This window comes from Protomyctophum parallelum (assembly GCF_964188405.1).
Source record: "Protomyctophum parallelum genome assembly, chromosome: 3".
Taxonomy (NCBI): Eukaryota; Metazoa; Chordata; class Actinopteri; order Myctophiformes; family Myctophidae; genus Protomyctophum; species Protomyctophum parallelum.
This window is the reverse complement of record NC_139698.1, coordinates 32267818-32281215: the sequence shown is the minus strand read 5'-3', so window position 1 is coordinate 32281215 and position 13398 is coordinate 32267818. Positions and strand designations below refer to the sequence as shown.

At 40.9% G+C, this 13398-nt stretch overlaps 2 protein-coding genes across 2 annotated transcripts in view; both read left to right on the top strand.

Annotated features, from left to right (window-relative positions):
- rnf19a (ring finger protein 19A, RBR E3 ubiquitin protein ligase) overlaps window positions 1-13398 on the top strand; it is a 53855-nt gene that overhangs the window by 9969 nt on the left and 30488 nt on the right. The window lies entirely within an intron of this gene.
- Window positions 7279-11058, top strand: LOC310856376 (uncharacterized protein). Its single transcript, XM_083761758.1, has 5 exons — window positions 7279-7312; window positions 7890-7955; window positions 8899-8992; window positions 9584-9671; window positions 10629-11058. The coding sequence occupies exons 1-5, from the start codon at window positions 7300-7302 to the stop codon at window positions 11019-11021; spliced, it is 654 nt and encodes a 217-aa protein (XP_083617884.1). The 5' UTR covers window positions 7279-7299; the 3' UTR covers window positions 11022-11058.

The window sequence follows — 13398 nt, the reverse complement described above, 5'->3', positions numbered from 1 at the left end:
ATAAGGCATATTGCCAGCACCGTGTCTGTCAGATTATCATTTTCTATCTAGGCTGTTTGAGAATCTAAACTAAGCCTTTCAGTTTAAGTTTTATTAACTTGTCCGTAAAGGTAAAGATATAGCCAAGACCAAACCCTGGATTATACCAGCTGGTCAGCACCTCCGCTCCTGTGACCAAGAACCTTCTCCACCCTTACAACAGTAGAGGTATGTCCCATGAACTCTGTCCATAAGGAATGGAATGACCCATGGAACCCCAGGCATGTATCAACAAATGACGGTTTGTTGATACATCACTCCATGTGTCTTTCTCTTCAAATGTGAATCTCGATTTTCTTCCACAAGAATTGAGATGACGATTTTAACACTATTCTAATTTTATTAAAATAACAAACAAAAAACATGAGTAACTAAAATTAATTGGACAGCCAACTAGTGCTGCATGAATAATTGTGCAGCACTATCTCCCACTGCCATTGCCTTTTTCTTCATCCAGACGTCCAGTGTGTCTGTTTAAAGGTCGTATAGACAACTTTTAAGCCAAAAATGTAAAAAATATATACAGGTATATCTATAGTTTTGGCCTTTTCCCCCTCTAGCATCCCCTCTATAGTGATGCTGGGGTGTTTTCCTGCACACTCTCCCTTTAGTCTGGGTCACTTTCCCAAATATATGAACTCCGAAGGCAAATCGTGTTAATTTATGGCATACATGTTTTCTAGGGGTATTAACCGTCTTCCTGCCATTGCCGAAGCCCTTCGGCAATTGAAGCATTAATTTGATATTAACGCTTGCTGCCATTGCCGAAGCCCTTCGGCAATTGCCCTTTATTAGTGCATATGATTGATCAAGCCATAATGCTACTCACGTTAGCCGGTTAGCTAGCACTGTTGTTAGCACTGCACTGGATCGTTCATATTAATTCACCGTCGCCATAAGAATCCATTCTATCCGTTTCTTTCAATCGCCTGTATCTCCTATTCCTTGTCCCAGATGGCATTTTTGGTCAAAACAGCGTTTCTTTGACGGCACGAGCCGACGTTGTGGAGTGCAAAAATGTACCGGCATTTTTCGATCATGTAAACAAAGGTTGTCTTGGCAACGTAAAGCTGGCAGGGATAAGCTCACTTCCGGTTGAGGCAAAATGTGGCTTTTCAAAATAAGAGCTCAAATTAAAAAAATGCTGGCATGAATTAGGTCCTAATTTCTCAATAAATGGCAGCAGTATGCTGTATGCCAAGCTCAAAAATGGATGCTAAGCCCTCAAAATGGACCATTTAAAGATGGCGGCCACCACTATGCTGAAACATAATAAACATGGTAGAAAATAGACTGAAATATCCTCTTTTATGTTTTCATATATGGGGAATACAATGAAATATTCTGATTTAAGATCAATTGTGAAGAAAACAGTTTTATATAATTTATAGTGACAATTGTCCTCTTTAGTCCAGGACCTTAGGGATATGTCGTGCTAATCAGTTTAAAAGCACCATATTTGGCCCAGATGTAGTCCAGGGCATGTTCTAATGATTTAGCTAGGGGGCCTGAGCCGATGACCTTCACAGTTGCCATATTGGCCAAATCCAATATGGCTGCCACCTGAAAATGGTTTTGGCTATAACTTCTGAACCAGATGAGCTACAAATGCAAACTTGGTGTCCATTTCAGGATGTTTGACGATAAGAAACATTTTGGAATACTTATCTTTATGATTGGGTGTGTCTGGATACCTAATTTCAGTAGAGCACTCACCTTTCAACCACAATAGAGTATGTGCATGCATAAAGTGAGTGGCAAATTGAGTGGCAAAGTGAGTTTAACGTTGTTTAATGCAATCAGATTTCTGTTTGGAGGTATGAGCTGTCAAGGCCAGAAAGTGTTTATTTTTCCCACTCAGTAGGCGTTCCCGCATAACTTCCGGGTATGATGATGATGTCCTGTGCATACCCTCTATGACTATGCCATGGCTTTGATCCTGGGCACCTCCGACTCTGATAAGAAGGCACTTTGACCTACTTACTTGTACTACTTACTGTTATGGAGTCCCATATACTGAAATCATGAATATGACAACCATGCAGACACAATAGCAGGGGGATGGGATTTGCCACTGCAACCACATGGTTGTGCTAAAGAAAGATGTTGATGTGGAAAACACAACTGGCTAGAATCGCTAGATGTACTGTATGGGGAATCGAGATAGCTGAAGACGCAGATGAAGGAGTCGCTGGACATCAGAGTTGATCTGCACAGGCTCCAAGGTGAGGGCAACTATACTGTAGGTTGCCTGTCAGATCCAGTGTTGCCTCCAAAACTGCCTATTCACAGCCTGTTAGCACATAGAAGAGAGGCAAAGCCAGTGACTTTTGGAGACCAAGAGCATTGCAGATATCATGAACAGGAATGTCCCAGTAGTTATTTCCGCAGCCAAAGCCAATCCAGCTGTGTGATGTTTAATGTCTCAAATAAGTGGATTGCAAGAACTACAATTGATAGACAAATGCCTTTATGGCCATTGGCCCCAGCATGGGCCAGGTACAGAACAATTTTTGTGTCCTTTTCAGGATGGTTTCAAAATTTAATCCAGGTTAGTTTGAGAGCACATTTTTCTTGTTACAAAGCAGCAGTTAACCCTACATGTCATCATCCATGAGCTCATCACTGATAATCCCAAAAACTTGCTTATACAGTTACTTAGAAGAAGAAAGTACCAGACATTATTAGGTGTACATGAATCAATCGCGTGCGTGCATGTGTGCGTGTGGCGAAGTATCAAAGATTGCTGGTCTGATCTAAACATATTGTTTAAATTCTAAACAATGTTAATATGTTAGCTGTATCAAAACTATACTTACTTACTTATGTTATTGTTTCAATATCTGAAAATTGCATAGGTTGTTTGTTTTGAGCTTTACTCAATCTGGGCTAAAATGTACAATAGATTTTGGTGAATAGTGACCGTATTGGTAATAATAAGCAAATTAAAGTGCTCTAGTCTAGATAGATTGAATCATCATAATACACCAAGTTTACCAAGAGTGTTATAGGAAGACTTAGGTATAACAAATCTTCCTATAACTGCCATCTCGGAAATATACGAATTAGGTGTCCACCCAATCTCCAATCATAAAGAAAAGTATTTCAACTATTATGTGTCTAATTGTCTAAACATGTGAAATACACAAGTTTGCATATGTTGATCATCTGAATTAAACATTACAGCCCAGACCGTTTATATTTGGTGGCCATATTGGATTTGGCTGCTGTGGCGACCCCGAAGGTCGCTGACTTGGGTGCCCTAACTAAATGATTAGAGCATGCCCTGGGCTACATCCAGGCCTGGATTGGCCACAGGACATACCAGGCATGTGCCCGGTGGGCTGACCCTCTGGTGGGCCGGTCTGGGCCAAATGTTAAATTAGTTGTCTGTTGGTTGTGTATCATTTATGTTGTATACTGTTAAATGTGGAGGTGGTCCAACCATGGCTACATATGGGGAAACCATTCACCATTCATAGAGAAGCAGAAAGCCGTTTGTGGCTGATATGAAGTTAGGCCATCAGTTTATACCACAGGCATGCAATATTATTTTTAAGCAGTTTCTTCACAAGTATTATGGAGTTGGTTACCTTGTACACGTTATGTACTTATTGGGAACATCAATTATTGCATAAAGTTGGTTGGAAAAATATTCGCCAATAAATGTCAAGTTTCACAATATGTATGAATTTTAAGCAATTTCCTCACACTTGATTTCAAATCAGAATATTGAATTGTATTCCCCATATATGAAAACATAAAAGTATATATATATTTATATTATTTTATATTATATTTTTTTATTTTATATATTTCAACCTTGTTTAGTCAAAAATATAGGCGTTTTATTATGTTTCAGCATAATGGTGGCCGCCATCTTTAAATGGTCCATTTTGAGGGCTTAGCATCCATTTTTGAGTTTGGCATACAGCAGATTTGGATTCAGCAGACCTTAATACCCCTAGAAAACATGTAAATTAACACGATTTGCCTTCAGCACTTTAAATAAGCACATTCTCTGAAATCCTGCCTTGACTACTTTGGGTCCCTCTGGGTGTTTATATCCACTAGTGTTTACAGCTAGGATCATGGGATGCCTCAGAGTTTTAAACTTTTAGCCAATAACGCGAGGGTGTGACTGTGTGTTTCATAATGAATTGAAAACGCGATACATGGGCTTGTACTGTGTATTGTCATTTATGTTTATGTACATGCTTGTGTGTGTGCTTGCTTGCGTGTATGGCATGCCTTTCTTTGTGTTAGCATGACTTAAGTTGTGTGAGTTGCACGTGGTAAGCTGGGCTTAATTATTAGTTGCTGCTTCTGCGTCACACTGCGTGTTTTCAGCATCACATTTTATTGTGTTTATGCAAGGCACGGAAGGCTCTCAGATAAAGGTGCAATCCAGCTACAACACAATAGCAGAGTTCAAAGCCATTACCCAGCCTGCAGAGTGCTGCTTGGTGCCAAACTGCCAAACTAGAAACATCTTCAAGTCGAGTGAGGTTGTCACTGTCAGTCAGTCGAGTGAGGTTGTCAGTCAGTCAGTCGAGTGAGGTTGTGTCAGTCAGTCGAGTGAGGTGTCAGTCAGTCGAGTGAGGTTGTGTCAGTCAGTCAGTCAGTTGAGTGAGGTTGTGTCAGACACAGTCAGTCGTGTGAGGTTGTCAGTCAGTCGAGTGAGGTTGTGTCAGTCAGTCAGTCGAGTGAGTTTGTGAGTTTGTATCAGTCAGTCAGTCGAGTGAGGCGTCAGCCAGTCGAGTGAGGTGTAAGTCAGTCAGTCGAGTGAGGTGTGAGTCAGTCAGTCGAGTGAGGTTGTGTCAGTCAGTCAGTCGAGTGAGTTTGTATCAGTCAGTCAGTCGAGTGAGGTTGTGTCAGTCAGTCAGTCGAGTGAGTTTGTATCAGTCAGTCAGTCGAGTGAGGTTGTGTCAGTCAGTCAGTCAGTTGAGTGAGGTTGTGTCAGTCAGTCGAGTGAGGTTGTGTCAGTCAGTCAGTCGAGTGAGTTTGTGAGTTTGTATCAGTCAGTCAGTCGAGTGAGGCGTCAGCCAGTCGAGTGAGGTGTAAGTCAGTCAGTCGAGTGAGGTTGTGTCAGTCAGTCAGTCAGTCAGTCGAGTGAGGTTGTGTCAGTCAGTCAGTCGAGTGAGGTGTGAGTCAGTCAGTCGAGTGAGGTTGTGTCAGTCAGTCAGTCGAGTGAGTTTGTATCAGTCAGTCAGTTGAGTGAGGTTGTGTCAGTCGTGCAGTTGAAGCTTCAGATTGTTCAGGTTTTCATGATGTGCTCAATGCTTTGTGTGGCATACTTGCTGTTTTTAATGTTAGTGACACTGGTGGCAGATCTTTCACACAGATTGACAGGCAGCCTTGCACAGCAGCCAGGTAGGCTATGTATTTGTTGCCCTGTTTACAATACATGCCTAGTAGTTGTATTTCTCACATACATGAAATCTGTTCTTTATTACCCATCCTAATTATTAGGAGCAGTTGCATACCTTACCTCGCCTGACTATGGCAATAGTCCAATTCTTGATTAAAGAGAACTGGATAGTTTTTTGTGATTTTTGTTTTTTTTACCCCTTTTTCTTCCCAAGAGAGTAGACTCTACTCTCTTGGGAAGAAAAAGGGGTAAAAAAAACAAAAATCACAAGGAGGAGTAGGACGAAGGCTCTACTCAGTAGAGCCTTCGTCCTACTCCTCCTTGGATTCCATGCAGTGACTATTCTCACTGTAAGTCTCCCCGGCGTCCCCGGCTGGATTCCGTCCCCCGAACAATGGGCAATTGTGTTTGTGTAGATGTTCAACGAAGGTGGATGCACCACGGTGGATTTGAACCCACAACCTCTGCGGTGGTACCACCAGTACAGAGAGAACTGGATTCAGAGTGGTTAGCACTATTGCCTCACAGCAAGGTCATGAGTTCAGTGTTGGCCTTGTGTGTAGCAGTTTGCACGTTCTCCCGGTGTTTGCTTTGGGTTTCCTCTGGTACTTCGGCCTCTCACACCAAAAGACATGCCTGTTAGATATTTGCTGTGCCCTTGACCAAAGTACTAGCATTTCAACTGGATTTGGGTTAAATGCAGAGGACACGTTTCCCCAAGGGGACATGCACAATAAAATAGGCAAGAACAGCTTAAGTCCCCACACGTCTCAATATTTGCCATTGACAATGAACGGCGAAATTAGGTCAAAATTCCGCTAAATATGACGTAAATTAAACATAAACATTAAACGCCATTGACATTGAAAGGAAATTTAAAGTCGTATGTAAACAAGCAAATCAGCTAACCAATCACAGGCAACAGGCATTCTGATTGGCCAGTATGAGATTCATGATGATGTATGATGATAAGAGCAATCCATCTCCCAGATTTGCAAAACGGGGATAGACTCCCGTGCTATGGCTCATAATGACTGATGCCGTCACTCAATAAGCCTCTCTTATTTATCAGATGGAAAAACTGTACTGTTTTTCACCCAGATTAGTTATAAAATACAAAACCTTGTCAGTAAAGTGTTTTAGTACAATGTGATTGACTGACCCAAATTGCGTTAGCTATCCTTTGTGCAATATGCACATTGTAGATTACAATGTTGATGGTGTGTGTGTGTGTGTGTGTGTCATGTGTGTGTCCACTTAATGGGTCATTTCCAATGTGTAACCATGGACACCTAAACACTCCCACTCATTGGGAGGCATGACTATGAAGTCAGTCAGTTGAAACGGCCAACACTAAATAGCAGGCGTTTTTCCCCCACTCACCTCGTCACCACACCAAGGCACCTGGACAAGATGAGGTGGTAAACCCAGCTTATCTTGGTAAACCATGTGTCACCATTGGCCATGGCATGAATCCATGATGATCATGTGCTGCTGTGAAACACTGGAGGTCTGTAAGAGATGGTCTTCTCTTTCAGGTTTCAGCTTTGTGGTTTGGATTTGCATAGCTAGTCGACTAGTCTAATAGGTGAATCCCAATTGGAAGTGTAGACACTGAGAAGTGCGTATTTCTGGGTATATGACGTCACAGCGCCGCGCCCGGAGTGCTTCCCAATCCACAGGGCGCTAAATACTCGGTCATCTAGTGCACTAGGGCCGCGCACTAATTTCCCCCGCCCGAGACCGCTTCCTAAGACCAGTGGCGATGTACCCTGCCTGGCTGAGAACCTTGCAGTGTACATCGCCACGGCGCAGCCGTTCTGCGCATCCGGCATTTCTATTTTCTCTCCCTTCGCCACCAGCCCGAGCGCAGCAAGAAGAGGAAAAACATGTCGGAAACTAGTAAGTTTTATACTCTTTTATACTACTTTTAAAAGTGTTGTTGTGTCACGGAAGGTAATTTTAATATCTTTGGGATAGTATTTAGTTATTTAAGATATCAAATGTATCATGACACAGCCAAATAAAAAATATCCACCGACGTTGTCGGAGATTTTCGCGTTACACAGTAACCCGGGGACTGGGGGCTGCCAGCAGAGAGTTTTTATAAATAACAGCTATTATATTATTATTATTACTACGTCGAGTCTATGGTCGAATCTGATTTAACCTGACTCCCTGCAAAGAAAAAAGAGTCACACTGGTGCGTTCCTCCCGACCAGTCTGTTGTGTTATTCACACCAACACAACAACGTGTTCTCGGGACAGTCAAATGCCCAACATGGTGGTAGTAGTAAAGTAAACGTGACTGAGATGTTACGTCTTTAAATGTTGTGCTTAAACTAAACATGCGTTGTTGGACATGTCACGACGAGTCCGACTAGTATTTGGTTTAAATGGCGCAGCCTACTCTGGATTATTTTGGGTCGGTAAAAGCCTAATTTGACGTGGCCTAATGTATTTTTATTGCATTTCTCAGCAATACAAGACGATTCAACTGAGGGCCAGGGCCAGGCCAGTGAGGCTGCCCAATTCAATTACAAATGTAAGTTGTGTGTGTGTGTGTGTGCGCGCGTGTGTGTGTGTGTGTGTGTGTGTGGGGGGGGGGGGGGGGTATACACTCAGTCAAATGTTATAAATTACTGTAGAGCAGTGGTTGCCAAAGTGGGGTCCCCCAGGCAGGCAGGTACACTCAGAGTTAAATTAACTTTGATTTTACAATATACATTGGGGTCCCAGAGATAGAAATGCCATTAAATGGGGGTTCATAGCCTAATTCAGGTCAAACTGGGGGTCCCTTGAAATGAAACTGTTTGAAAATCACTGCTAGAGCTGTAAAGACATTTTTATGGGGGGTCTGTCCCTGGCATATCTTTTCTAATGGGGTCCGCAGGATAATGAGTATCATTTTGGGGGTCCTTGACATGAAAAAGTTTGGGAAGCACTGCTATAGAGGACTAGATGAGTAATGTCCCAAACTCTTCTCCCTTCTGGCTCCAAAACTGTGGAATGCACTTCCCATTGCAGTCAGAACTGCAGCATCACTCCCATTCTAAACTGTGGAATGCACTTCCCATTGCAGTCAGAACTGCAGCATCACTCCCAATCTTCCGCCGTAGTCTGAAAACCCACCTTTTCAGACTCCATCATGGCCCATAGCACTTATCCTACCCCCTTAGACAGCATTTCTGTAGACTTAGATAGCATTTGATACAGACTTATAGCATGTTATGTAGACAGCACTATAATTGCATTGTATGTAGTCATAGCACGTCATAGTACATATGTATAGCATAGTAGTAGTATAGTTTATATGTATAGCTTCATTATATAGATATTCCACTGTTACTTTCTTAGCTTACGCATGTTTCTTGATAAATGTTTTTATGTGATGTATTCCCATGCTTCTTTGTTCTTGCTTAATGTAAGTCGCTCTGGATTAAGAGCGTCTGCTAAATGCCTAAATTGTAAAATGTTTTTTTTTTTAGGGACGGTGTCTTCAAACAAAAGATTCATCCAAATGAGAAGGGACCACGAGGACCTGTTCACAGGACAGAAATTCACAGCAACTGCTGCGTGGAGGTTTGTGGTATTTCGTTTGTTTTCTTTTCAAAACACTTCTATTATGACCATTAAATATTCGGTATAAGAGTTACAGAGACATACCATAGCTCAAATAAAAGCTATAATCCTCTGCTTTCACCAGGGAAAGAGAAAACATTTCTATCATGCTTTGTTTTAAAAATGTAGCCATTTGAATGAGTCTAGCAATTTTCAGTTTCACTTTTCAGTCTCGTTTTTGATCATTCATATTACAAGACACATATCACTTTTGTGAATATCCAGCAAGCCGAATTGACTTGATCTTTCTATTTTTACACAACACAGGAAGGAAAAAGCTTCTTTACCTAGAACAAATTATTAGAATAAATTGCAGACAGAATGGATATTTCAGAATGAAACTGACATTTCGCTTCACAGCATTTGAAAGTGCTGACGTACCTGTGGTCAAAGCCATTTGCCCTTCCGGGTCAATCCACCCTAGCCATGCCCGTAAACTTGACGCTTATGTAAACACCTGCGCCACCCCAAGGTTACATAAATGTGTTTGTGGTCATTTGGCCCTTGCAGTCTCTATTGTGTTAATGTGGTGTATTTACTTTAATCTCTTAGTGCCATTCTGGAGAAAATGGATCTTGCCGACAAAGTTCTTCCGAAGCAGGCCAAAAAGAAGTGGGAGAATTTCAAGGCCAAATATAAAGTAAGTATGTAATTATACCTTTGAAATAACTGTTTTTAATCATGACATTTAATAGCACATGACCTGGATGTTCCCTCATCAAGCTCAAATCTCAATATTATCCTCATAACAGCAAGTTATTCATTTCTGTAGTTATTTGGTTACAGCCATTTGGTTACAGTCAAGTTATACTACAGTATTTGGCTCCACCTGCATCTTAATGCCTACAGTATGTGGCTTTCTTCATAAAATGACAGGTAAAATCATTTCACATATTTTGGAATGTGAAAAGAAATCAAGTAGCTATTTAGCTGACTGGAGTGGAGAGTGACCTAGCATTTAGTTATCTTTAGTGTAACAGAGCCTACTGCCTGTCCAGTAGTCTACACTGACTGCAATATCACAATAGTGCAATATCCCAAATCATGGACACTATCCAGTCTAATATCATGATATGGATATCATATTGATACAAGGGATGTCCCAATCAGAAATGAATAACTTGATTATCTATATTTATGAGGATAATATTGAGATTTGAGCTTGATGAGGGAGCATCCAGGTCATGTGCTGCAACATAATAATAGTTAGTAGTTCCACTGTAGGCTTTCCATATTTCTCTGTACTATTGTTGAAGCGGCATCTATTTGTTCACAATTTATCATTTCTCAAGTTTGAACCTCTCAGAGCTTCCATTGTGAATCTACATGACTTTAAGTGCCTCAACCCCCAGACGGACAGGCTTTATTTTTAGTTTGAGCTGTATAACTTTAAATAACAATTTCACCACTTTTGCAGTAAAATATTTTTATACAAGAATCCATTTCATGTATGGGAGGCCTTAGAGATGAGGGAAAACTATGTTGTGTTTGGTCCTAACTCCGGTAGGGGTATGCCGACTTCTGGGGGCCATTGTCGCAGTACTAAATAACCTGTTAAGCCAGTGGTTCTGAAATCTTCATTTTCCACTTTCCTTAGGAGTGCAAATATCCTAAGACTGGTGAGGGGGTGGATGGCAAGGCCACAGCTGCCTCATGGCTTTATTTCGCCCAGATGGACGAGGTTTTGGGGCAGAGGCACTCAATCAACCCCCCTGTCCTGCTTGCCTCCGCTGCTGTGGACACTGCTGTACCTGCAGCTGTACCAGAAACAGTAGTGTCTGCGGGTACAGCTGGAGAAGGGTCAGGGACACCAGGGCCCAATGTCCAGGCTGGCCAGAAAAGAAAAAGGGTGAGAGATCATGATGAGTTCCTGGAACTAATAAAAGAGGACATGAAATTACAAAGGGAAGCGGAGGAGAGGAGATCTAGAGAAAGCGGAGAGAGAATGGACCGGCTGTTTTCGCTACTGGAGAGAATGGTAGATAAATAGTTTAAAATGTAGTAGAGTAGAGTAGCCAGTTCACGTTCGGTGCAATCAATTTGTGTTAAATGTACTTTTTATTTATTTATTTGTGTTCTACTGGAATTAATTAATTTATTTATTTATTTATTTATTTATATATTTATATATTTATATATTTATTTTATATTTATATTTATAATTTTATATTACAATAAAACAAACTTTGGCGCGCTACTAGTCCTACATACTTACACCTAGAAAGTCAGCCTGCCTTTCCCATATATAAAAGCATATATAACCTACCCAATACTGGTTACCCCCATCTGGCAGCGTCAGGTAACAGTGTTTTGTAATGATTTCCATTGCCTTTTTTTTTAATTAACTTTAGCAGTTGACATTTTGATTTAAAACTCTATGAAACTTGACATGGTGCACCATGATTGCATACTTGTGTTCTCCTCAATTAAGTGTAGACGTTTACACTTATTTTTTGAAGTTCCTATGACTTTGTAAATAGTTGCATTTACTGAGAATTGTTCAAATGTTATTCATACAGATACTTTACACTTTTATTTTGGATGACAAAAGCACAAAATAAAGTGTTTAACTTGATTTCTCCAGTGTTTTGCATTCCATTTGACCTTTATTTCCCATTTATTTATTTGGTATAAGACATGACATAATGCACCATGATTACATAGTTCCTACTGACTTTGCAAATACGGTATAACATTTTCTCAGAGTTGAACTGTTTTTTTCACCAACGGCAGCAACTAGGCTACTATATTCAGCATGACTTGCCCATCAAACTGCAACATTAATATTGGTTACAAAATATATGGATAACTAGTGATATCTCTACCACTCAGACTGTGGACGAAGGGCATGGCACAACACTGTGAATGTCCCAACGCCACTACCATTTCATGTATAGGCAGGTATGCATTCTGGGCTGTTCTTACCCACAGCTCTGGGAGGTCGCTGAGGTATGTTGCACCATATGCATTCTGACTCTTTGGTGATGTAGGGTAGGCTCCTGGTTCATACCACAGCTAATTTGATGAAGATAAGAGTGAGCATTATCAAGTTATAGGCTTTCTTTTTGTCTCTTTTGCCCTATTCGGATTTGCCTTTTCAGAGATTGGGGTGGGATTTGTTTGAACCCACCCTGTAGCTTTCCAGTAGCTAGTTGACCAGGTTGTCCACCTAGGTTGTGATCAGTGATGGTCCTAGATATCATTTCTGGTGCACAACCTTTCACAACGCTCCAAGTCTGTAAAACCACTTTGCCCCCTGGGTATAAGGCAGAATACCCTGAAAAGTATTTTCTTTGGTAAATGGTGCATTTACAAATGGTGAATATGAGTGAATGTAAACACCCACTGCAGTTTCACAGTCAGTGAAACGGGGAAGTTAGAAATGAGAAATGATTGGTCCGCTTTACAAGCATGCTAACAGCCAATCAAATACAGAGAGCTTGTTATATTCTTGAGTTATACCTGAATGAACACAACGAGGCATGTTTTCACCAAGGCTCGTCTACTGAACTATGAACTTCACAGGCCAATCTAGAAAATAACGATTAGTTAAATATTCACATCTTGAACCAGAGCCAGTCATTCACAAAATCAGGTCATGTCATTTTTTGGAAAGCACAAGCCTGAGCGGTAGCAGATGTCACTAGATAACATGCAGAAATATGGGAGATGTGTTACCAACAATAGATTCAGGCGTCAGACAATCGATTAATAACGATTGCATTTATTAGATTTATTTTTACCAACTCATTTATTCCACAAATTACATGTACAGTATATCCAGAACTGAATCCCTTCCTTGAGGTCGATTCTACAAATGCCTTCCAAATCCTAACAGTTCTCTGTAAAATGTATGTTCCTATATCAGTGGTATATAGCGCACATCCAGTTCCTGTCTGGTGCTGGACTAAGGTAAGTACAGTGAAGAGAGGAGAGTCCGCACACAGGTTTGCTCCAAGGTGTTTGCTTTTTATTCAATACATAAATAAATAATCAATAAATAAATAGATAAGGCACAACGTTTTCGGCCGTGAACGGCCTTCATCAGGTGACCTATATCAGTGGTGTCATAAACCTCAGAACGATGCTCTCAGAGACATTAACAGGACTTGTCTGACTTGGGCTCAAGCATGGAACCATGGTTGTGCAGAAACCTTAAAGATAATGGAGGTGTACACAAAATTAATATGCAGTTGTATAAAAGGTTGATATATGGTTTTGGACAGCTGTATTTCTTTTTATACCACATTTTCTGCCAATAATTCTGCTCTCGAAATAAGAATCAGAAGAAAAATAATATTGTACTGGTCACCCTTGTCTAAAACAACTTTGATCGAGGCACCAAGTAAGAATGAAGTGATAACGGA

Excerpts from the sequence above, each read along its gene's own strand:
- LOC310856376 (XM_083761758.1), top strand. Across the intron at positions 8,993-9,583 it reads ACAGCAACTGCTGCGTGGAG|TGCCATTCTGGAGAAAATGG; the intron begins GTTTGTGGTATT and ends TTAATCTCTTAG. Across the intron at positions 9,672-10,628 it reads ATTTCAAGGCCAAATATAAA|GAGTGCAAATATCCTAAGAC; the intron begins GTAAGTATGTAA and ends CACTTTCCTTAG.